At 43.5% G+C, this 27,500-nt stretch overlaps 1 protein-coding gene across 1 annotated transcript in view; it reads right to left on the bottom strand.

Moving 5' to 3' along the window:
- Window positions 1-12,899: 12,899 nt before the first annotated feature.
- The window catches only part of fgd1 (FYVE, RhoGEF and PH domain containing 1), an 18,634-nt gene continuing 4,033 nt past the window's right edge, over window positions 12,900-27,500 (bottom strand). The window contains 19 exon segments of the mRNA XM_054609512.1: window positions 12,900-13,546; window positions 15,288-15,434; window positions 15,542-15,700; window positions 15,802-15,930; window positions 16,356-16,457; window positions 16,640-16,670; window positions 16,770-16,849; window positions 17,104-17,196; window positions 17,475-17,621; window positions 18,888-18,946; window positions 19,266-19,404; window positions 19,588-19,744; window positions 19,837-19,985; window positions 20,424-20,513; window positions 21,795-22,348; window positions 22,351-22,467; window positions 22,470-22,510; window positions 22,623-22,809; window positions 23,400-23,594. Coding sequence (XP_054465487.1) covers window positions 13,277-13,546; window positions 15,288-15,434; window positions 15,542-15,700; window positions 15,802-15,930; window positions 16,356-16,457; window positions 16,640-16,670; window positions 16,770-16,849; window positions 17,104-17,196; window positions 17,475-17,621; window positions 18,888-18,946; window positions 19,266-19,404; window positions 19,588-19,744; window positions 19,837-19,985; window positions 20,424-20,513; window positions 21,795-22,348; window positions 22,351-22,467; window positions 22,470-22,510; window positions 22,623-22,809; window positions 23,400-23,594 — 2,846 coding nt within the window. The 3' untranslated portion in view covers window positions 12,900-13,276.

The following is a 27,500-nucleotide window of genomic DNA, read 5'->3' as shown; positions in this document are numbered from 1 at the left end:
GACTACACACTACAGACTACACACTACAGACTACACACTACACACTACACACTACAGACTACACACTACACACTACACACTACACACTACACACTACACACTACACACTACACACTACACACTACACACTACACACTACACACTACACACTACAGACTACACACTACACACTACACACTACACACTACAGACTACACACTACACACTACACACTACACACTACACACTACACACTACAGACTACACACTACACACTACACACTACAGACTACACACTACAGACTACAGACTACACACTACAGACTACAGACTACAGACTACACACTACACACCACACACCACACACTACAGACTACACACTACACACTACACACTACACACTACAGACTACACACTACACACTACACACTACACACTACACACTACACACTACACACTACAGACTACACACTACAGACTACACACTACACACTACACACTACATACACACTACATACTACATACACACTACATACTACACACACACTACATACACACTACAGACTACTACACACTACACTACACACTACAGACTACACACTACACACTACAGACTACACACTACAGACTACACACTACACACTACACACTACAGACTACACACTACACACTACACACTACACACTACAGACTACACACTACAGACTACACACTACACACTACACACTACACACTACAGACTACACACTACAGACTACACACTACACACTACAGACTACACACTACACACTACAGACTACAGACTACAGACTACACACTACACACTACACACTACAGACTACACACTACACACTACAGACTACACACTACAGACTACACACTACACACTACAGACTACACACTACAGACTACACACTACACACTACACACTACACACTACAGACTACACACTACACACTACAGACACACTACACACTACAGACTACATACTACACACTACAGACTACACACTACAGACTACACACTACACACTACAGACTACACACTACACACTACACACTACAGACTACACACTACACACTACACACTACAGACTACACACTACAGACTACACACTACACACTACACACTACAGACACACTACAGACACACTACAGACACACTACAGACACATTACAGACATACTACAGACACACTACAGACACAATACAGACTACAGTCACACTACAGAATACAGACACACTACAGACCACAGACACACTACAGACACACTACAGACAGACTACAGACACACTACATACACAATACAGACACACTACAGACACAATACAGACTACAGACACACTACAGTCACACTACAGTCACACTACAGACGCACTACAGACGCACTACAGACGCACTACAGATGCACTACAGACACAATACAGACACACTACAGACTACAGACACACTACAGACACACACACAGGCAGGCTGTCTGTGTGTGTGTGCGGAGCAGCTGTGAGCACAGATCTTCATCACACAGATCAGACAGTTGACTGAAGAATAAAACAACAGTTATGAGGATTAACTTCATATTTAATATAATATAATATGATATGATATGATATAATATAATATGATATAATATGATATGATATAATATGATATGATATAATATGATATGATATAATATGATATAATATGATATGATATAATATGATATGATATAATATATGATATAATATAATATGATATAATATAATATGATATAATATGATATAATATGATATGATATAATATGATATAATATAATATAATATGATATGATATAATATGATATAATATAATATAATATGATATGATATAATATGATATGATATAATATAATATAATATATGATATAATATGATATGATATATATATAATATAATATATGATATAATATAATATATATATATGATATAATATGATATGATATAATATAATATGATATAATATAATATGATAATATGATATGATATATATATGATATAATATGATATATGATATAATATAATATGATATAATATATATGATATCATATGATATATGATATAATATAATATATGATATAATATAATATGATATAATATAATATGATATATGATATAATATATAATATAATATGATATATGATATAATATAATATATATATGATATAATATATGATATATATATAATATGATATATATATAATATAATATATATATATATATATATATAATATAATATAATATAATATATGATATAATATGATATATATATATAATATATATATATATGATATAATATAATATAATATATGATAATATAATATAATATATATATAATAATATAATATATATATATAATATATGATATGATATAATATAATATGATATATGATATAATATAATATAATATATGATATAATATAATATATATATGATATAATATGATATAATATGATATAATATAATATATATAATATAATATGATATAATATAATATAATATGATATATATATGATATAATATAATATATGATATGATATAATATATGATATAATATATGATATAATATATGATATAATATGATATAATATGATATAATATGATATAATATATATATATATAATAATAAACGGCATATTAAAGACTGTTCTGTTTTCAAGGTTGGTGGTTCAAACCCCTCTACCGGCAACATGCCGAGGTGTCCTTGAGCGAGACACCTAACCCCAAGTTGCTCCCCGGGCGCTTCATTGCAGCCCACTGCTCCTCCGGGATGGTTAAATGCAGGAAATCACTTCTATTTTCTATCACTGTTTCTGTTCGGCAGGAGGCGGGGCTTAGCGCCTGGACTGATCTCCCCGGACCAATCAGCTGCTGAGCTGCTCACTACCCGCCAATAGGACAGCGGCTTCATTCGCTGAAAACCAATGAGCTGCTGCTGCGAGGAGCCGCCATCTTGTTTGTTTGTGTTCTGTTACGGGAAGTGAAAGTGGCGGGGAAATCCGAGATGACGTCAGCCGATGGGCCGAGTTCAGACTGAGAGGAGAGCTGTCCAATCAGAGGGCCGGTAAGGGGCGGGGGGCGGGGCGTCATTACCAAAGCACATCAGCACGGGGTGACGTCACAGACACGAAGCTCGAGTCCTCAATTTAAAAGTTTATTTAAACAAAATAAAGAAAATGAATATAATCATGAACTACAACAACAACAACAATTATAATATTAATATTAAACCTTACTACTACTACTACTACTAACTACTACTACTACTAATAATAACAATAATAATAGTAATAATAATAACAATAATAATAATAATAGTAGTAATAATAACAATAATAAAAATAGTAATAATAATAACAATAATAATAGTAGAAATAATAATAACAATAATAGTAGTAGTAATAATAATAATAATAATAGTAATAATAATAACAATAATAATAATAGTAGTAATAATAATAGTAATAATAACAATACAAATAATAATAATAACAATAATAGTAATACAAATAATAATAACAATAATAATAGTAATAATAATAACAATAATAAAGGTTGAGTGGAATTATTTTAAATAATGTGCAGTTTAATCTGCAACATCATATTTTCATATTTAATAAAGTAACTGTCACATAACTGCAGTTAAAAGTACAATATTTACTCTTTAGTGGAGGAGAAGTAGAAAGTACCAGAATATGGAAATACTCAAGTAAAGTACCCTGAAGTTGTTCTTAAGTACTAGACTAAATGTACTTAGTTACTAGTCATCTTTTATAGAATGTATATTTAATGTTGCTTCAAAGATATCAAGATGCAAATATGAAAAAGTCTCCACAGGAATAAACTTCTGTCATGTTTTACTCATAAATATAAATATTCTATAACAATATAAATATAACGATAAGTGATTCTTGAATCCTTGAAAGCAGTAGCAGTAGTAATAATGGTATTAGTAGTAGTAGAGATAGTAGTAGTAGTAGTAGTAGTAGAAGTAGTAATAATAAGATAAGATAAGATAAGATAATCCTTTATTAGTCCCGCAGCGGGGAAATGTGCAGGCTTACAGCATCAGAGAGTAAAGTGCACACAAGAGACATAGTAGAAGAAGACAAGATAAAAAAGTATTATAAATAAGCAATAAAAACAAAAAACAGTAGAAAAACAACAATAACTGAAATATTATATTTACAGACAGACAAAAAAAACTATTTTAACTTTTTTAACTATTATTGCACAGTGTAATGTGTAATATATTGCACAGGTTTTTATTGTCATGTGTCATGTGGTCTGCTGGGAGCAGAGCTGGTTGTGCAGCCTGACAGCAGCAGGAAGGAAGGACCTGCAGTACCTCTCCTTCACCACCGGGGGTGAATGAAGGACCTGCAGCGGGGGTGAATGAAGGACCTAGTACCTCTCCTTCACCACCGGGGCTGAATGAAGGACCTGCAGTACCTCTCCTTCACCACCGGGGGTGAATGAAGGACCTGCAGTACCTCTCCTTCACCACCGGGGGTGAATGAAGGACCTGCAGTACCTCACCACCTCCTTCACCACCGGGGTGAATGAAGGACCTGCAGTACCTCTCCTTCACCACCGGGGTGAATGAAGGACCTGCAGTACCTCTCCTTCCTTCACCACCGGGGGTGAATGAAGGACCTGCAGTACCTCTCCTTCACCACCGGGGGGTGAATGAAGGACCTGCAGTACCTCTCCTTCACCACCGGGGGTGAATGAAGGACCTGCAGTACCTCTCCTTCACCACCGGGGGTGAATGAAGGACCTGCAGTACCTCTCCTTCACCACCGGGGGTGAATGAAGGACCTGCAGTACCTCTCCTTCACCACCGGGGTGAATGAAGGACCTGCAGTACCTCTCCTTCACCACCACCAGTACCGCTCCTTCACCACCGGGGGTGAATGAAGGACCTGCAGTACCTCTCCTTCACCACCGGGGGTGAATGAAGGACCTGCAGTACCTCTCCTTCACCACCGGGGGTGAAGCAGAATGAAGGACCTGCAGTACCTCTCCGGGGGTGAAGGAGCTGCACAGAGCTGCCAGGGTGTCCTGCATGGGGTGGGAGGTGTTGTTCATCAGGGATGACAGCTTGGCCATCACCCTCCTGTCTCCCACCACCTCCACCGTATCCAGTGGACACCCAGCACACTGCTGGCCTTCCTGACAAGCTTGTTCAGTCTCTTCTTGTCTGCTGCTGAGATGCTGCTGCTCCAGCAGACCACTGCATAGAAGATGGCTGATGCCACCACAGAGTTGAAAAAGGTCTTCAGGAGGTCTCCCTGCACTCCAAAGGACCTCAGTCTCCTCAGCAGATAGAGTCTGCTCTGACCCTTTTTATAAAGTGAATTTGAATGATTAGTCCAGTCCAGTTTATTGTTCAAGTGAACACCCAGGTACTTATAAGATCTCACAATCTCAATGTCCTGTCCCTGGATGTTCACTGGTTCTGGAGGACAGTGTTTTCCCCGGCGGAAGTCCACCACCAGCTCTTTGGTTTTACCAGAGTTGATCTGGAGGCGGTTCCGCCGGCACCATCCTATGAAGTCCTGGTTCAGTTCTCTGTATTCCCTCTCATCACCGGCGGAGATGAGGTGACGATTGCAGAGTCATCAGAGAACTTTTGCAGGTGGCAGGTAGCAGAGTTGTATGTGAAGTCTGATGTGTAGATGGAGAAGAGGAATGGAGCCAGAACGGTTCCTTGTGGGGCCCCCGTGCTGCAGGACACCAGGTCTGACTCACACTCCCGTATCCTCACATACTGTGGACGGTTGGTGAGGTAGTCCAGGATCCACGCAGTGAGGTGGTGGTCCACCCCGGTCTGCTCCAGCTTGTCCCTCAGAAGCAAAGGCTGGATGGTGTTGAAGGCACTGGAGAAGTCGAAGAACACGACTCTCACAGTGCTTCCAGCCTTTTCCAGGTGAGAGAGGCGTCTGTGTAGCAGGTAGATGACAGCGTCATCCACCCCGATGCCAGGTTGGTAGGCGAACTGAAGTGGGTCCAAAGATGAGATCACCAGGGGGCGGAGGTGCACAAGGACCAGCCGCTCCAGGGTCTTCATCAGGTGGGATGTTAATGCCACCGGCCTGAAGCTGCTGAAGTCCTTGGCCCCCGGGGTCTTTGGGACTGGTACCACGCAGGACGTCTTCCATAGCTGTGGTACCCTCCCCAGCTTCAAGCTCAAGTTGAAGATGTGCTCCACTATCCTGCACAGCTGGTCTGCGCAGGATCTGAGGAGCCTTGAGCTGATGCCGTCCGGACCCGTGGCCTTCCTCACCTTTATTCTCTTCAGTTCTTTTCTCACCTGGTTAATTGAGAGGGACAAGTTGGGGGAAGGGGGCTGTGTGCTGTAGGTTGTTGGAGTCTCATTAACACAGAGTTACACCATCTATCATTAACAAACACAGAGTTACACCATCTATCATTAACAAACACTGGGTTACACCATCTATCATTAACAAACACAGAGTTACACCATCTATCATTAACAGAGTTACACCATCTATCATTAACAGAGTTACACCATCTATCATTAACACAGAGTTACACCATCTATCATTCACAAACACAGAGTTACACCATCTATCATTAACACAGAGTTACACCATCTATCATTAACAAACACTGGGTTACACCATCTATCATTCACAAACACAGAGTTACACCATTAACAAACACAGAGTTACACCATCTATCATTAACAAACACAGAGTTACACCATCTATCATTAACAGAGTTACACCATCTATCATTAACACAGAGTTACACCATCTATCATTAACAAACACTGGGTTACACCATCTATCATTCACAAACACAGAGTTACACCATCTATCATTAACACAGAGTTACACCATCTATCATTAACACAGAGTTACACCATCTATCATTAACAAACACTGGGTTACACCATCTATCATTCACAAACACAGAGTTACACCATCTATCATTAACAGAGTTACACCATCTATCATTAACACAGAGTTACACCATCTATCATTAACAAACACAGAGTTACACCATCTATCATTAACACAGAGTTACACCATCTATCATTAACACAGAGTTACACCATCTATCATTAACACAGAGTTACACCATCTATCATTAACACAGAGTTACACCATCTATCATTCACAAACACAGAGTTACACCATCTATCATTAACACAGAGTTACACCATCTATCATTAACACAGAGTTACACCATCTATCATTAACACAGAGTTACACCATCTATCATTCACAAACACTGCCAGGCCTCCTCCCTTCCTCTTACCGCTCTCCGTTGTCCTGTCTGCCCGGATGATGCGGAACCCGTCCAGTGCAGCGTTGGTGTCCGGAGTCAGCTCCGTGAGCCATGTCTCTGTGAACACCATGACGTCACACTCCCGGTACTCCCTCTGACGTGAACACCATGACGTCACACTCCCGGTATTCCCTCTGATGGCGAGTCAGTGCTGATAGCTTGCTGATCTTGTTGGGGAGAGACCGTACGTTTCCCATGATGATGGAGGGGAGGACGGGTTTGAAACGTCTCCTCCTCCTCAGCTCACGGGGAACCTCGGGTCTCTCCTCCGGCAGCAGCAGCGCCGTGTCCCGGAGCGCTAACAGCTGACCCTTAGTGACCCCTGCTGACCCTTAGTGACCCCTGCTGACCCTTAGTGACCCCTGCTGTAAACAATGGGGGCCATGGCTGCGGGCTGAGACTCCGGGCACGGAGGTGAAAAGTGCAAAAAACTGCAGGTAGACCACGTGAAACTCTACGTGTCTCGCTGCCATGGTGCACTAGTGTTTACAACAATTAAATAAGTAAAAGAAAGTAACAGAAAGTAACAAAAAAACACAATTTAAAGGAAAAAGCTTTTGAGCTTTTTGAGCAGGAGCTGCTGGAAGAGGCAGCCATCAGTCACTCATAATGGTAGTTTTAGTAGTAGTAAAAGTAGTAATAGTAGTAGTAGAGATAGTAGTAGTAATAGTAGTAGTAGAAGTAGTAGTAGAGATAGTAGTAGTAATAGTAGTAGTAAAAGTAGTAATAGTAGTAGTAGTAGTAGTAGTAGTAGTAGTAGTAGTAGTAGTAGTAGTAGTAGTAGTAGAAGTAGTAGTAGTAATAATGGTAGTACTAGTAGTAGTAGTAGTAGTAGTAATAATGGTAGTACTAGTAGTAGAAATAGTAGTAGTAGTAGAAGTAGTAATAGTAGTAGTAGTAATAATGGTAGTTTTAGTAGTAGTAAAAGTACTTCCAGTAGTCATTTGGTCAGTTTTTATGTTTTTATTTAATTTATAACCTCAGTAACTTTGTCATTGTATTTTTATTACAGAAGTGCATGATGGGAAACAGAAGGGCAGGATGGGGAAACAGGATGGAAGGCAGTGGCCGGCCACTAACCAATTACCTGCAATCAATCAATCAATACTCAATAATCAATAATACCAAGATACCAAATGTACAACAGGGAGAAGATCACACAGCCATGCTGCTGTTACACCCGGAGAGAGATGACGGGACGCTGTTGTCACGGTGACTACAGTCCAGCGGTTGCTACGGTAACGGTCAGTGTATTTGGTGACGTGTACAGATAACATGTTTAGTTTCATCTCTGTGACGGTCTCCGTGGTAACAGCAGCCAATAACAGTCCATAACACCGTGACCGTCAGTTCATATCAGGGCAGGAAGTAAAAAAACAACATGATAATAATAATAATAATAATAAGACTTTGGATTAAAAAAGACATAAATACAAAACCACCGGCAGCGAGCGAGTCGTCTGATTTGGCACAAAAAAGGTTCAATAAAAGTGAGACACCGTAAGGCAGAATACTCTGACGGTAGAACCAGATAGAACCAGATGGAACTGTTCTAACTGGTTCTATCTGGTTCTATCTGGCTGTAAATAAACCGATTAAAAGCTGATTTCACTGGTTAACGTCGGCGTTAACTGGAGGTCATATCTGGAGGTCATATCTGGAGGTCATATCTGGAGACAAACCGGAGTCTTTAGGCCGAAATGGAAAGTTATAAAAAACTACAGGGCTGGACTATAAAAAGCTTAAATGCTCTTCACACACCGACGGGTTGAGAGTAGAAAAGAGGCCGCGGCACGTTTCAAGTTCCTTCACTTCAAAGTCATCGCTACGATCAGCCGATTCACTCACAAACACAGAGTCATGCACATCTTTAGTGTCAAGAAACTTTGGTGACGTTTGACTCAGGAAACAGTCTTTTGTGATGTTAATGATAGCTAGCCCTGTAGCCGCTAGCTCCCAGCATCTTTATGACCACGGATCATTTGTGGTTCTTGATGGAACTCATTTCTCTAAATATATGTGAGTCCTCTCAATAACTCAAAGTGAAGTTGTTAGCTAGCTGACGATCATAAACAGGATAAACTGGTCTGCTTGCAACGTTTAGCTAAAATTAGCTCGTCTTCACATAAAAAGCTAATGGATTAGCACGTTGCTAACAAGCGTGACAGGTCACTTGTAAACGTTTAGCTAACGTGGTCACAGCTTCAACTATCATGAGTCCAGACTTCTGGAATGAGTATTTATTATTTAGTGTGGTTTGTGGGTCATCTGGAGAGCTAGCCTCCGAGCTACAGCTAGCTTGGATTAGCTGGCGCTCACATCTGTGCAAACATTTGAATAAATACTCTTAAAACAATCTCATTTGTGTAATAATCTCATGTTCATGGGAGTCCAAACTTCTGGAATGAATGAAATATAAATTGCCAGTTTGTTTTTAATTTTATCATATTTATTTAGCATGGTTTGTGAGTCATCTGGAGAGCTAGCCCCGAGCTAGAGCTAGCTTGCAGTAGCAGTCCCACACATCTGTGCAAACATTGGAATAAATGCTCCAAAAACAATCTCATTTGTGTAATAATCTCATGTTCATCTCTGGGTGTAACCGGCTCAAACTGGTTTGAGAGACTGTCACTGGCTATTAACTGGTTTGAGAGACTGTCACTGGCTATAAACTGGTATCCAGCCCAAAGTAACAACAGGAAATACCTAAAAACATAATCTGATATATTAGCCATCAACTTCACTAGCTCTTCATACGGAGTACTGTATAGTTATGAAAACGTGCTTTGGCACATGAAGAGAAATTGCACACTGGACCGATACAACACACAGTCAACTGTATCATCATCACACACGGGTCAGAACCAGTGAGAACCGGTCCGGACTGGCTGGAACCAGTCTGCTAAAGTCACTCAGATTGAGATTTAAATGTTTTTCACCAGATGGAGACCCCTGGTGAGGGGAACTATAAGGCTGAGGTACTGGTCCTGTCCTTCCGTTCCCAGTGAGGGAGGACCGTCGACACCAGCCTAAACACTGAAGAACCACGGTGACAACCAGAACCACGACCAGACTGAGCACCATGTTAATGACGGAGCGGGGGAAAGGAGGAGCTCAAAGGGTTAAACAATCCCGTTTATAAAGCATTTTAGAGTGTCATCTCTGTGTTCAGCATGGGTTAGCCTAGCTTAGCACAAAGACTGAAAGCAGGGGAAAACTGCTAGCCTAGCTAAGTTAAAAGACTGCAGCAAGGGAAACTGCTAGCTTAGCATAGCACGAAGGCTGGAAGCTGGGGTAAACTGCTAGCTTAGCTTAGCATAAACTCTGGAGGTAAGGGGAAACTGCTAGCCTAGCTTTGCACAAAAATTGCTAGCCGGGGGAAACTGCTAGCCTAGCTTAGCACAAGGACTGGAGGGCAGGGGGAACTGCTAGCTTAGCTTAGCACAAACACTACAGGCAGGGAGAAACTGCTAGTTTAGCATAGCACAAATGCCGGAAGCCGGGGTTACCTGCTAGCTTAGCTAAATTAAAAGAGGGCTGCAAAGTAAACAGCTGTCTTAGCATAGCACCAAGGCTTTAAGCCGGGATACACTGCTGGCCTAGTTTAGCACGAAGACTGGAGTCAGGGGCAAACGTGTATATATATATATATATATATATATATATTATTTATATACACATATATATATATATATATTTATATACACACATATATATATGTATTATATATACATATATATATATATATGTATTTATATACATATATATATATATATATATATGTATTTATATACATATATATATATATGTATTTATATATATATATGTATTTATATACACATATATATATATATGTATTTATATACACATATATATATATATGTATTTATATACACATATATATATGTATTTATATACACATATATATATATATATATGTATTTATATATATATACGTATATATATATATATATATACATGTATTTATATATATATATATATATATATATATATATATATATATATATATATATATATATATATATATACGTATGTATCTGACAGACAACAAGAGGATTAGCTAAAACGTCAGATTGTTCCTTTTAGCTTCACCCTGTTAGCCGATAATCTAAACTGTGGAGTCAACATGGCCGCCGCTGAAACACAAACAGTCTGATGGGCTCTGGCTGTGTGGAGGGATAGCGATTAACCTTTGACCTTTACATAGTCACATGACCGAGGAGGTCATGGGAGAATAAATTATATTTACAAAATCTTTACTCTTTGTTTTCTTCTTGCATCAACTTGCATCAAGCAAACATCAAACACAACCCAGACTCATAAACACAGAAACATCATTTCATCAGAAGAACGATAATAATATCAATAATATTTTCACTATCAAAACACTTTGTCCAAAAGATGTTTATAGAGATGGAGGGAGAAATATTGGACCACTGGAAGTGACGTGATAAAAACATCTACAGTCTTTTCTTTTGGGTTTGGGTTGAATCGGCTCCGTCTAATCGCTGGATTCATTTAAACAGAGTCCATCGGACCCGTTTACAGTCTGGATCCTGTTCAAGTCCTCCTCAAGTCTCCGTCCAGAGACTTGATGGACTTTTTACATCCAAGTCCAAAGAGCAAAACCACCATCTTCATCATCATCACCATCATCACCATCTTCATCACCATCTTCATCATCATCTTCATCTGAGGGTTTCTGTTATATCACAGTTGTTTCTTTGTTACTTTTTTAACCTCAAACAAACAACCCAACGTTTAAATGAAAGTTAAAATGATTCGAACTCTTCGAGGTTCGAGAACATTCTGAAGTCTTTTTTGTCTTATTTGGACTTTTCTTGTCAAAAACTTGTTTTTGTGAAATGAATAATTTTGTGATTCCAAAAAGTCAGTTTGAACTCTGAAAACGAAACATAAAAATAAATAAATATGTTAATAATAAGTAAATCAACTAAAGACGTCTTCAGGACTGTATAAAAACCCTCAGTACCAGACTCCACCAGCAGACGGCGGTGTGGCTTCAGGTCTGATGGAGCAGAGGCTGCTGGGAGACGTAGTTTCCCTCCAGACAGGTGTGGCGGTCAGACAGCAGCAGTGAGGTTTATAAAGATTCTTCTTCAGAGGAAATATCATTAAAACGTCTCCTAAGATTATTTAAAGAGGACACGTCGGTGTTTTTCTTCTTCCGTGTTTTCATCCTTGCTACTTCCTGTTTTCAGGAAACCATAAACCTTTAAAAACAGGAGGAATCAAGTAGAGGTCTGTCCAACACGATCTCCTTTAATCCGTTGAAGAAGCTCGTAGTTTCATCGAGTTGTTGACGTCGTCACAGGTCTGTCAGGGACCAGGACTTCATCAGTCCTGGTCCAGGTCACATGACATCGTTGATATTAGACGGTTAATCAAAACAGCAGATGTACGTCAGACGGCAACGTTCTCTTAAACAACATGGAGACAACAGGAAGCAGACGGTGGGTCAGAGGTCACGCTGACAAACAGAACCACTTCCTGCTTAAACTGAGAGGTTCTTCATCGTTCAATCAGATTGCGACGCTCGGGTCAGATTCATATTTGAAGACTGAGATGTTCCTCACAGCAGCTTCATGTTCCAGGAAACGTCCAATCAGAGAGCTTCTTACTGCTGATGGATGGTGGAGGTGTCTCCAGGGGAACCGCAGCTGAGGCTTATGGGTACTGTAGTGTTTAGGACCAAACTGACTGTTTCCTGTGAGAAGAAGCTCCGCCCACCTCGCTGCGTCACAGCGCAGGAGAAAAGAAAACAAGGTGAAGAAGAGAGAGACGCCATCTTGTGTCTGACAGCGAGGGGCAGTCATGCAGTGTGTGTGTGTGTGTGTGTGTTGAACATCAGTGTACTGGTTTTTTAAAGGTTTCCATAGAGACGGATCTTCATCGTCGTCATCCTTCCTCGTCCAATAGGATCACGTGTTCTCCTCCTCCGCTGCCAGCTCCTCCCCCTCTTCCTCCACACTCTCAACGATTGGCCGGTGGACCTGAGGCTCCTCCCCCCGCCCGGCCCTCAGCAGGACGTCCATCCATCGCCGCTGTAGCTCCTCCCCCTCGGCACAGAAGTACAGGGTCAGGTGACTCTGGGAGATCTTGAAGGCGTTGCGTCGCTCCAGCCGGTCACATGACTCAGGAAGAGCGACCTCGAAGCCAATCAGAGGAATGCTGCGCTGAGCCTTCACGTCCTGGAGAGACCATCAATACAGTTCTGTTTCCTCACAGTGCATCATGGGTAATATAGACACATATATGTGTGTATATATATATATATATGAATGAATAAATATTTAAAATATTTTATGACTAAACATCGTGTCCTCCAAAAACCGTCCTCAAACCCCATTACACCTCCTCAAACCCCCTCAAACCTCCTGAAACCTCCTCAAGTTCTCCTCAAACCCCATCAAACCCCATCACACCTCCTCAAACCCCCTCGAATCTCCTCAAACCCCCTCAAACCTCCTCAAACCCCCTCAAACCTCCTCAAACCTCCTCAAACCCATCACACCTCCCCAAGTTCTTCTCTAACCCTATCAAACCTCCTCAAGTTCTCCTCTAACTCCATCAAATCTCCTCAAACCCCATCACACCTCCTCAGGTTCTCCTCTAACCCCATCAAACCTCCTCAAACCCCCTCAAACCTCCTCAAACCTCCTTAAACCTCCTCAAACCCCCTCACACCTCCTCAAACCCCATCAAACCTCCTCTAACCCTATCAAACCTCCTCAAGTTCTCCTCAAACCACATCACACCTCCTCAAACCCCATCAAACCTCCTCTAACCCTATCAAACCTCCTCAAGTTCTCCTCAAACCCCATCACACCTCCTCAAACCCCATCACACCTCCTCAGGTTCTCCTCTAACCCCATCAAACCTCCTAAAACCCCATCACACCTCCTCAGGTTCTCCTCTAACCCCATCAAACCTCCTAAAACCCCATCACACCTCCTCAGGTTCTCCTCTAACCCCATCAAACCTCCTCAAACCCCCTCAAACCTCCTCAAACCTCCTTAAACCTCCTCAAACCCCCTCACACCTCCTCAAACCCCATCAAACCTCCTCTAACCTTATCAAACCTCCTCAAGTTCTCCTCTAACTCCATCAAATCTCCTCAAACCCCATCAGACCTCCTCAAACCCCATCACACCTCCTCAGGTTCTCCTCTAACCCCATCAAACCTCCTCAAACCTCCTTAAACCTCCTCAAACCCCCTCACACCTCCTCAAACCCCATCAAACCTCCTCTAACCCTATCAAACCTCCTCAAGTTCTCCTCAAACCCCATCACACCTCCTCAGGTTCTCCTCTAACCCCATCAAACCTCCTCAAACCCCATCACACCTCCTCAGGTTCTCCTCAAACCCCCTCACACCTCCTCAAACCCCATCAAACCTCCTCTAACCCTATCAAACCTCCTCAAGTTCTCCTCAAACCCCATCACACCTCCTCAGGTTCTCCTCTAACCCCATCAAACCTCCTAAAACCCATCACACCTCCTCAGGTTCTCCTCTAACCCCATCACACCTCCTCAAGTTCTCCTCTAACTCCATCACACCCCCTCACACCTCCTCAAGTATTCCTCACACCTCCTCAAACCCCATCAAACCTCCTCTAACCCTATCAAACCTCCTCAAGTTCTCCTCAAACCCCATCACACCTCCTCAGGTTCTCCTCTAACCCCATCAAACCTCCTCAAACCCATCACACATCCTCAAGTTCTCTTCTAACCCCATCACACCTCCTCAAGTTCTCCTCTAATCCCATCACACCTCCTCAAACCCCATCACACATCCTCAAATTCTCCTCTAATCCCATCACACCTCCTCAAACCCCCTCACACCTCAAGTTTTCCTCAACCCCTATCAAACCTCCTCAAACCCCCTCACACCTCCTCTTGTCCTCCTCATCACACATCTTGTAGACGTACCTGTGGAGCTCCGTAGATGTAGAGCACCAGCGGCTCATTCTCAGGGATGACGAACCAGGCCTTCTGCCAGCCCCGCCCACCTCCTTTCTCCATGTGGTGAAGGAAACTACAGATCACACTGTGCTCTGCTGCCAGGGATGCCTGTTTCTATGGCAACGAGAGAGAAGGAGAGAGTTTATCTGTAGTATCAGTTATATCATAACGTATTGGAAAACAACACAATCATGGTGATGTCACAGTGATGTCACACTAACCTCCAGGATGGAGCGTCTCCTGTGGGTGCTGCTGCTCAGCGTGGCGGGTGAAGGCGACGCCCCCACCAGCATGGCGTAGCAGTCCACACACACCCGGTTGGTGCGGTTGTTGTCGTATGAAAGACGAGCACGAAACTCTGAACATTTCCCACAAACCACCTGGAGACAACGAACAAGAAGTACAATGTGTGCCTCTGAGATGTAGTACAGGCTTTACAGTGGTGTTATTGACCATTGATTAGTAGATATTGATAACCTACGTGTCCACAGGCTTTACAGTGGTGTCGTCTCTTGGTGATGGAGTTGAACGGTTCCTGACATTTCATACACAGAGTCACTTCTTTCTCTCTGATGGGAGTCGGAGCTCGTTTTCCGAGTTCCACACAGCTCTGAGAGACAGACAGCAGGACAGACAGGAGGATGGACAGAGAGACAGACAGACAGCAGGACAGACAGCAGGACAGACAGACAGGAGGACAGACAGACACACAGACATACAGACAGACATACATAGCAGAGAGGGAGCAGAGAGACCATAAGTTAAAGTTAACCGTCACTTCTTTACTTTACTTTCAGTTCTATATATATATATATTTTGAACCCTACATCCCATAATAACCACCTGTACATCAGTTCCTCAACATGTGGGTGTCAGTAGTTTCTGCGTGGAGACATTAAAGGTCACAGCTGAGGAGCTGATGTTCAGGTGAGGTGTTCCTTTAAGCTTCTGAAGCTTCCAGATGTTCAGTCTGGTCTCTAACCCAAACCTCTGACCTCATGGTCGTGTCTGACATGTCATGTGACCAGCTGTTACCGGGGAGTGAGGCGGAGTGGACTCGTCTTCTCTCAGAGAACAGGTGAGATGTCTGAAGCTCTCCATCGTCGTCTCGTGTCTCTGGATGGTCGCCTGGATGGCCTGAAGACACGAGTTTCACATTAAAAGCCTGAGACCTCACTATGTGATGCTTTTAATTTGACACACCTGCTCAGGAAGTACTTCAGAGACACCACAGACACATTCACAATGTGCAACCACAACCACCAGTGATGTCACAGGGTACTGGAGTACATCATGACTGCAGCCAGGTGAGTGTTTACCTGAATCCAGTCTTTTTTCTCCTCCTCCGTCCTGCAGAGACACAAAACGTATGTGAGACTCCTAGTGTCTGTCTGTCTGTCTGTCTGTCTGTCTGTCTGTCTGTCTGTCTGTCTGTCTGTCTGTCTGTACCTGGCCTGCAGCTCCAGTGATCTCTGTTTTCCAGACACCAGGAACGTCCTGGATCCTGCAACACTGCTGGTCTCCTTCAGCTTAACAGAGAGAGAAAGACAGGTTAGCAGAGAGTGAGACAGGTGAACAGACAAAGAGACAGGCGGACGCATAGAGTGAGACAGTGGAACAGACAGACAGCGTAACAAGTAGACAGAGAGTGAGACAGGTGAACACATGGACCGATGGACAGTGATACAAGGGGACAGAGAATTGACAGAGACAGACAGGTAAACAGAGTGTCAGACAGGTGCACGGGGAGAGAGGCAGTTTTAATCAGCTGATGCTGTCTCACCTCCATCCCGTCCACATCGATGCGAGCACGGACGCCGTACTTCTGACCAATCAGACGCAGCTTCGGGACGCAGTAAAGCAACCTGTCATTAAACTGCAGAGAGACAGACAGACGTCAGGAGGACACAGTAGAGTACTATGATACTAGAGTAGAACACAGTAGAGTACTATGATACTAGAGTAGAACACAGTAGAGTACTATGATACTAGAGTAGAACACAGTAGAGTACTATGATACTAGTAGAACACAGTAGAGTACTATGATACTAGAGTAGAACACAGTAGAGTACTATGATACTAGAGTAGAACACAGTAGAGTACTATGATACTAGAGTAGGACACAGTAGAACCCAGTAGAACCCAGTAGAGTACCAGTATGAGGTATCGGTCCTGCGTGGTCCCGTTCTTGTTGGACAGCTTCAGGATGTGTCCTTCTCTAATCAGCTCGTTTGTCGGGTTCACGATGTCTTCTTCTCCTCCCAACAACTCGTACACCTTCAACAACTTCCTCATCCGGTCCTGACCCAGACACAGACAGGTAGAGTCACAGACAGGTAGAGTCACAGACAGGACAGGTAGAGACACAGACAGGTAGAGACACAGACAGGTAGAAACAGGTAGAGTCACAGACAGGTAGAAACAGGTAGAGACACAGACAGGTAGAAACAGGTAGAGACAGAGACAGGTAGAAACAGGTAGAGTCACAGACAGGTAGAAACAGGTAGAGACAGAGACAGGTAGAAACAGGTAGAGTCACAGACAGGTAGAAACAGGTAGAGACAGAGACAGGTAGACAGGTAGAGAAACAGGTAGAGACAGAGACAGGTAGAAACAGGTAGAGTCACAGACAGGTAGAAACAGGTAGAGACAGAGACAGGTAGAAACAGGTAGAGTCACAGACAGGTAGAGACAGAGACAGGTAGAGTCACAGACAGGTAGAAACAGAGTCACAGAAGGTAGAAACAGGTAGAGACAGAGACAGGTAGAAACAGGTAGAGTCACAGACAGGTAGAAACAGGTAGAGACAGAGACAGGTAGAAACAGGTAGAGACACAGACAGGTAGAAACAGGTAGAGACAGAGACAGGTAGAAACAGGTAGAGACACAGACAGGTAGAAACAGGTAGAGACAGAGACAGGTAGAAACAGGTAGAGTCACAGACAGGTAGAAACAGGTAGAGACACAGACAGGTAGAAACAGGTAGAGACAGAGACAGGTAGAAACAGGTAGAGACACAGACAGGTAGAAACAGGTAGAGACACAGACAGGTAGAAACAGGTAGAGACACAGACAGAAACAGGTAGAGACACAGACAGAGAAAGGTAGAGACACAGACAGGTAGAGACAGGTAGAGACAGAGACAGGTACAGGTAGAGACAGGTAGAGACAGAGACAGGTACAGGTAGAGACACAGACAGGTAGAGACACAGACAGGTAGAGACAGAGACAGGTACAGGTAGAGACAGGTAGAGACACAGACAGGTAAAGACAGAGACAGGTACAGGTAGAGACAGGTAGAGACAGAGACAGGTAGAGACACAGACAGGTTGAGACACAGACAGGTACAGGTAGAGACAGGTAGAGACAGAGACAGGTACAGGTAGAGACAGGTAGAGACAGAGACAGGTAGAGACACAGACAGGTTGAGACACAGACAGGTACAGGTAGAGACAGGTTGAGACACAGACAGGTACAGGTAGAGACAGGTAGAGACAGAGACAGGTAGAGACACAGACAGGTAGAGACAGAGACAGGTAGAGACAGGTAGAGACAGGTGTGTCTCACCATCTTCTTGATGGCAGCGTTGGAGTGTTCTGCTGCTGTGGCGATCAACTCCAGAGACTCTGCAGAGAGATGAGAATCACATGATCACAAGATCCCAGGATCACATGATCACAAGATCACAAGATCACTTGATCACAGGATCACATGATCACATGATCACAGGATCACATGATCACATGTTCACAAGATCACATGATCACAGGATCACATGATCACAAGATCACATGATCACATGTTCACAAGATCACATGTTCACAAGATCACATGATCACAGGATCACATGACCACATGTGTCCTTCAGAGCCTTTTAAAGAACGCGTCCTTAGACATGAATGATGCGCTCTGGGTCCTCGTCACGTGTGTGTTTGTTTTACGTACTCTGGGCGTCCCGGTGGTCCGGGGCTTCCTCTGGCAGGCGGTGCAGATAATCTTTGAGCAGCAGCTCGTAGCGAGGAATCCTCTGAACCGGCTCCAACATGTGATGCTGCAGAGTGAGATTCCCACAGCGCTCCTCCCTCTGAACACACACACACACACACATCACACACACACACATCAACACACACACATACAGATACACACACACACACACACACACACACACACACACACACACACACACACACACACACACACACACATCAGATACACACATCAACACACACACATACATACATCAGATACACACACACACACACACCTGGATCTCCTGGATGATGCTCTTGAACTGAGACGACCTCTCCATCCAGATGTTCACCAGCTCCATCGCTCGGTCAAAGTTCTTCACGTACTCTCCGTACATCTTCAGGAACGGAGCGAGCTTCTGCAGGATGTCACCGATCCGTGGGTTAGAGTCCCTGTGGACACAGAGGAGGAAGGAGAGGAGGAGGATGAGGAGGAGGAGGAGATGAAGAGGAGGGGGAGGGGGAGGAGGAGGAGGAGCTCTCACCACTCCTCCATGCGTTTCTGCAGTGCTGGCAGGAGGAACTGCTGATGGAAGCAGTAGATGGAGCAGATGTTGGAGAAGATCCCCTGGACCACGTCACAGGGGAAGGAGGAGCGAGACCGGGCCTCCTCCAGGAGACGAGCACAGAACACCTGCAGGAGGAGAGGGAGGAGTCAACACTGAGGGGCTGCCATGGCAACCAGGTGTGTCCTATGGTCAGCTGATCTATCTGATGTAGGTTCATCCAACTGTCCCCTCTCTAAGCCCCGCCCCTTAAACACGGACTGTCCAATCACATCGTAGACTCTCTGGTCTCTGGAGCTCGTCCTGTTAAACGTTGTGTGTCAGTGAGACAGGTCACTCACAGGTGATGAAGGAGATCTACTTATTAGCAGAGTATGTTAGCATTAGCACGTTTATGCTACGCTAGCTACTGAACCTCTACTGAATGTATTTAATGATGTCACAGCGTTGTTCCTTCATGTCAGGTGACCTGTTCTTCATCTTCTCTACCTGTTTTCATCCTGATCTGAACCGGGTCGCTCCTGAGACCAGATCAGAACCAGGAAACCAGATGTCAGGTGACTCACCTGGTCCAGGAGGTGGAGCTTAGAGACGTAGCCAGTCTCTGTGTGCAGCAGCTCGTTGGCTATGTTGAAGACCCTCTGCTGAACAGACAGCTGGACAGTCAGAGAGACAGACAGGTAGAGAGACAGACAGAGAGACAGACAGACAGAGAGACAGACAGGTAGAGAGACAGACAGGTAGAGAGACAGGTAGAGAGACAGACAGAGAGACAGACAGGTAGAGAGACAGGTAGAGAGACAGACAGGTAGAGAGACAGACAGAGAGAGAGACAGAGAACCAAATCAAACAAGGATCAAGTGAATCTGGCGTTTACATTCTATCAGTTCTGATGTCATATAATAATGATAATAACAATACTACTACTACTAGTTCTACTAATACTACTACTACTAGTTCTACTAATACTACTACTACTAATAGTTCTACCAATACTACTATTACTACTACTACTACTAGTTCTACTAATACTACTACTACTAGTTCTACTAATACTAGTACTACTACTAGTTCTACTAATACTACTAGTTCTACTACTACTACTACTACTAATCTACTAATACTACTCCTAGTTACATTACATTTACATTACATTACAGTCATGTAGCAGAGGCTTTTCTCCAAAGCGACTTACAGTCAGTAGTATGTTACATATCATTCACCCATTCACACACTGATGACAGGCTACCATCAAGGTGCCACCATCAGACTCTAACTAACATTCATCATCAGTCCACACCGATGGCCTTCAGGAGCAACTTGGGGTTAAGTGTCTTGCCCAAGGACACATCGACTGCTGAAGCCGGGTATCGAACCACCGACCCTCTGATTGGAGAACTACCTTGCTCTCCACTACGCCACAGTTCTACTAATGCTACTATTACTACTACTACTAGTTCTACAAATACTAGTACTACCACTAGTTCTACTAATACTACTAATACTACTACTAGTTCTACTACCACTAGTTCTACTAATACTACTACTAGTTCTACTAATACTACTATTACTACCACTTTGTGTCCTTCACAGGCCACCGTCCTCCTTCAGGAGTCATGTGATGTTTGTTGACATTATGAATGAATGGGTGGTTGTGTCATGTGATCTAAGGCCGTTCATAGCTGGTCCACATGCGTCTCAGTGATCACATGACCAGATCTAACTTCTCCGCTCATCTATAAATAAACATGACATCACTTCTGGTTGTAACCGCGGGACGCAGAGATGGACTTCCTGTTTCTCAACCAATAAAAGAAGAAGAAGAAATAGAGGAGGAGGCGGAGCTTAATGAGGACATGTGGACCTGATGATGTCACCAGGTGTGAACAGGCCTGTAGGGGGAGCTGTTGTCTCCTTTCTCTCACTTCCTGTCTCACCTCAGCAGAGTCCTGTCTGTCTGTTTTGGGGGGGGGCAGCACCAGCGTAAGCTCTGCCTCCTCCTCCTCCAGGTCGCTGTCTCCCTCCTCAGAGAACTCCCTCCTCCTCCTGGCCCCGCCCGTCCGTGCCTCTCCCTCCTCCCCTCCCTCCCCCGCGTACGAGGAGGAGCTGGAGAGGCGGGGCAGGAGGGCGGGGCTACAGGGGTAGGCCACGCCCCCGTCGTCCACGCCGGCGAAGCAGAGCTCCTCGCTGTGCGACGGAGAGCTGATGCTGTCGATGCCGCTGTCCCGATTGGCCAGCTTCCCTTCCGTCTGCGAGGAGGGGAGGGACAGACGCTCCGAGGGCAGCTCTGATTGGTCGAGCAGCGGCGGCTGCTCCCTCATCTCCACGGCAACGGCATCCTCCTCCAGGTGCTTCTCTGAGGCGCTGTAACCCGACTCCATGGAGAGACGCTTCTGATGGAGGTCGTCTCGACACGCCGCCGCCAGCTCTTCATCATCGTCATCATCATCGTCGTCATGGCCACCGTCTCCCTCCTCCCCCTCACCCCCACTGTGACGTCATCGGGACCTTTCAGCTCAGAGGGCGGCTCCTCCTCCGGTGGGGGGGCGGGTGAAGAAGATGACGGAGGTGATGAAGGTCGGGAGGAGGCGGGGGGGTCGGGGGCGGAGACACAGAGCCCCCGCTGATGTCAGGAACCACGATGATCTGCTCACTACACACACACACACACACACACACACACACACACACACACACACACACGTTACATGTCATAGAAGCCTTTAATGATGACGTCACTCCTCCTCTGACCAATCAGAACTCACCGCTCAAACTTCTCGATGAGTGACAGCACGCAGGTGGGGGAGGCGGTGCCGTCCCCCGGGTGGGCGGGGCCCGGCCCCCGGGGGTCCACGGGGAGGGGCCTGCATGGCGGGGGGAGGGGCTTGTCTGGAGCCCGGGGGCGGGGCCTCAGCACCCCCGCCTGCTGCTGGAGGTGGGGGCTTCGGGGGACTGTGACGGGATCAATACGTCATCAAGCGTTCATTACAGCAGACACACGTCATCATTGGAATGTGAATAAAGTAAATAAATGTGAATAAAGTAAATAAATGTGAATAAAGTAAATAAAGTAAATAAATGTGAATAAAGTAAATAAATGTGAATAAAGTAAATAAATGTGAATAAAGTAAATAAATGTGAATAAAGTAAATAAATGTGAATAAAGTAAATAAAGTAAATAAAGTAAATAAATGTGAATAAAGTAAATAAATGTGAATAAATGTGAATAAAGTAAATAAATAAATGAATAAAGTAAATAAATGTGAATAAAGTAAATAAATGTGAATAAAGTAAATAAATGTAAATAAAGTAAATAAATGAATAAAGTAAATAAAGTAAATAAATGTGAATAAAGTAAATAAATGTGAATAAAGTAAATAAATGTGAATAAAGTAAATAAACGTGTAAATAAATGTAAATAAAGTAAATAAAGTAAATAAAGTAAATAAATGTGAATAAAGTAAATGAATGTGAATAAAGTAAATAAAGTAAATAAATGTGAATAAAGTAAATAAAGTAAATAAAGTAAATAAAGTGGTCACCCTGGGGTTTGGGCCTGCTCTTCCTCGGTGGTGTTGTTGGGGTCTCCGGCGGCCCCGCCCCTCCCTGCAGGGAGGCGGGGCCCGGGGCGGAGCTCAGCGGCGCGTCGGCCTCCAGCGCCCCCTGCTGGTGACGCGGAGAACAGGCCTCCACACACACACCCTCAGGCAGCAGACTGGGACTGGAGGGGGAGGGGCCTGCGGGGGGAGGGCAGACTGCTGATCACATGACATGCAGGCCACGCCCACACGGTCCGTGTTGGACCACTGGATCATACATGGATCATACATGGTTCATACATGGATCATACATGGATCATACATGGATCATACATGGATCATACATGGATCATACATGGTTCATACATGGACCATACATGGTTCATACATGGATCATACATGGTTCATACATGGATCATACATGGATCATACATGGTTCATACATGGTTCATACATGGATCATACATGGTTCATACATGGATCATACATGGATCATACATGGATCATACATGGATCATGTTTTATGGATCATTCATGGTTCATACATGGATCATACATGGTTCATACATAAGTAACAATAAGCAATTAAAAAATAAAATAAAAAAAAAAATCAGCATTATAAATAACAGACGGACAGGATGTGATCATTTCCTGTATGAAATACGCTGATTGTAAAAACAGCCTACACACACACACACACACACACACAGACACACACACACACACACACACACACACACACACACACACACACACACACACACACACACACAGACACACACACACACAGACACACACACACACACACACACACACACACACACACACACAGACACACACACACACACACTCACACACAGACACACACACACAGACACACACACACACACACACACACACACAGACACACACACACACACAGACACACACACACACACACACACACACACACACACACACACACACACACACACACACAGACACACACACACAGACACACACACACACACACACACACACACACACACACACACACACACACACACACAGACACACACACACACACACACACACACACACACACACACACACACACACACACACACACACACACACACACTGGTATAAACAAGCAGGACTCCCACATCAGAACATCAGAGGGATCCGTTCAGACATCACATCACGCTGACCAAGCTTTACAGATGTGACAGATGTTTGGTCTCCAGTGGATGAAGCAGATGTTCAGACGATCACGTTACGTAACCTTCATCATCTTCATCATTCTGTCAAACAGCGTCATCACAAGAGAAACCATATGAACGCTGTGACACATGGACGGAGGCTCTGACGTCACCAAGAGGGTTCTGAAACACTGAGCTGGAAGCTAGCTAAGGCTAACCAGGCTAACAAGCTAGGCTAAGTAGCGACATGATGCTACCCTGAGGTATGCTAACGTTAACCCTGTGGTCTCGGTGCTCCGGTTGCTGGTTTGTCCCGTTGGTAACATACGAATGTAATAATATTTCACCCAACACAAAGACTGAAGCTCAGACTTCTTCAATCAATACGTTGATTGATTTGTTAAAACTAAAGTGAAATTCAATCCTATCAGCTCCTTCAGTTTGTGCATTAATGTCAACGTTATGCCCCACAAAGCACACATCTGATAGCAAACAGCTAGCTGCTAGCTGCTAGCGGGCATGACATCAACCATCAGTCACTCAAAGAGTTGCATGAACAATATTACCCAGCATCCCCTGCTTTATGGTCTGTTTGACTCTAAATGGAGCATCATTTACTAAATGAACATCATGCTGTATTGAAGAAGACTTGAAACTAGAGATTGAGACCATAAACTCATGTTTACAATGTTTACTGAGGGAATAAATCAAGAGAGAAGTAGAGTCATTTTCTCATAGACTTCTATACAACCAGAGGAGTCGCCCCCTGGTGGACAGCAGAGAGAATGCAGCTTTAACACAGGAAGCTCTGATGTTACTTTGTCTTCTGTTATAAAGGCCGTTTCTCAATACCAAGTATGGTCAAGTATGGACTTGCAAACTTGCAAGTTCATACTTGGATAGTTCGACTCGGGAGTACAAACTCCCGAGGACGGGAGGACGCAGTACGTCATGACGTCATTACGTCATTTTGCAATTGGAACAGCAGCGAACTCGATGACGTCACCAACGTCACGACGTCACCAACTCAGCTCGTCGGTCCCGCCTACTCCGGTTATCTTCAGTCATATATATTGACAATAAAACGAAATATGATATAAAACACAACCCTGCCTTTTTTCGTTTTCATTTAGAAAATATTAAAATATTAATATGTATATGTTTATATATATATATATATATGTTTATATATATATATATATATATATATATATATATATATATGTATATGTTTTGTGTTATGTTTTGTGTTACATCTGCAACCACAACCACAGAGACACCGGAGCCAGCGGCACATCTGGAGAGGCCTAGCCGAGATCAGGCTGCTGTCAGCGGGCTGCATGAGCACCACCGCCCGGTCTCCTCTCTGGTCCTCATATCTATATATATATATATCTCCTCTCTGGACCTCTCATATCTCTCTATCTATATATATATATCGTCGGCGCTTTTTTCAAACAGGCTCTATCTTGATAAATTGACCTCATATTTTAAGTCTTAACAACTACATTCTCGCTTAAAAAAATGTTAAAACTAAATTCCGTTACACAACAGCAGCAGTATTTAGACAGTTATAACTGACAGTTGTGAGCCGTCTCCGCTGCTGTCGGCTCTTGTTTGCTGGTGAAATGCATTCTGGGAGACTTGGCTGGTGAAATGCATTCTGGGATACTTGGCTGTCCAAAGTCCACACAAGTCTCCTCCGATGCATCCTCGATATAATGGGCGGAGCGAGGACACATCCGGGTATCTGGACCGTACTTGGCTGAATGAACTTGTGTATTGGAACAGTACCTGGGCCGCTAGATGACGTTTCACAAGTTCAGGAGGACACAAGTACAGAGAAGTTCACTGATTGAGAAACGGCCAAAGTCTGTAAACGTGTTTCTTCTTCTCAACATTGAGGTGTATGAGGTCTGACTCTCCGGTGGAGCCTCTAGTGGTCGTTTGATGGACTGCAGTTTGTGTCACTTCCTTGTTGACCTCAACTAGCATCACTGAGCTAACAACGTACGGCTAATCTGATAATCAATACTGCAGCCACACCTGCTGGTGATGAAGTTATTGATTATTCATCCTCTCTGTTCCACCAATAGAATGCAGCGTAGTGTCTCAATAATGAGAGGATCCGATCAGGCTGATGGATCTCTGTGGTTCTCATGAGACGGTTTCCTCTCTGCTTTAACTCTGAGACAAAGGATGACCTCTGACCTCAGAGGAAACAGGTCATCTGATTGGTCGATGTAGCTCTGTGGGGAATAAACTGCTTTAATCAGGAGACAAACCTCTGGTTCTGAAGAGTGTTAAAGCTGCATTCTCTCTCCTGACCACCAGGGGGCGACTCCTCTGGTTGTATAGAAGTCTATGAGAAAATGACTCTACTTCTCTCTTGATTTATTCCCTCAGTAAACATTGTAAACATGAGTTTATGGTCTCAATCTCTAGTTTCAAGTCTTCTTCAATACAGCATGATGTTCATTTAGTAAATGATGAGATGGGGACGGACAAACCTCTGAACTTTAGGTTGATTACATCGGTCCACATCTTCTTCTCACAGACTGACTGTGTTTAAATAAGAGATCGTCCAACGTTTGAATGTTTGTTAATCCAGCAGGAGAAACTCTAAAGATCTAAAAACAATAATAAAACAATAATACAATAAAACAATCAGAATAATAAAACTGAATGAAACAAACCAACAGGAGAGGAGCTGCTGTGTTCAGATGTGAACTAGAAGGGAGAGGTCATGGGAAACATCAACAGGCTAATCTAAAGCAGATGGTGTGTGTGTGTGTGTGTGTGTGTGTGTGTGTGTGTGTGTGTGTGTGTGTGTGTGTGTGTGCAGTCTCAGTCATTAAACTGATTTTCTTCACTTCAGACCAATAGTCAGTCATTTTTATTCTCCTGTCAGTGATTCAGTCTG

Source organism: Anoplopoma fimbria, chromosome 12 (genome assembly GCF_027596085.1).
Source record: "Anoplopoma fimbria isolate UVic2021 breed Golden Eagle Sablefish chromosome 12, Afim_UVic_2022, whole genome shotgun sequence".
Classification (NCBI taxonomy): domain Eukaryota; kingdom Metazoa; phylum Chordata; class Actinopteri; order Perciformes; family Anoplopomatidae; genus Anoplopoma; species Anoplopoma fimbria.
Note: the sequence above shows the minus strand (reverse complement) of the source record. Positions and strands in the feature narration are given on the sequence as shown.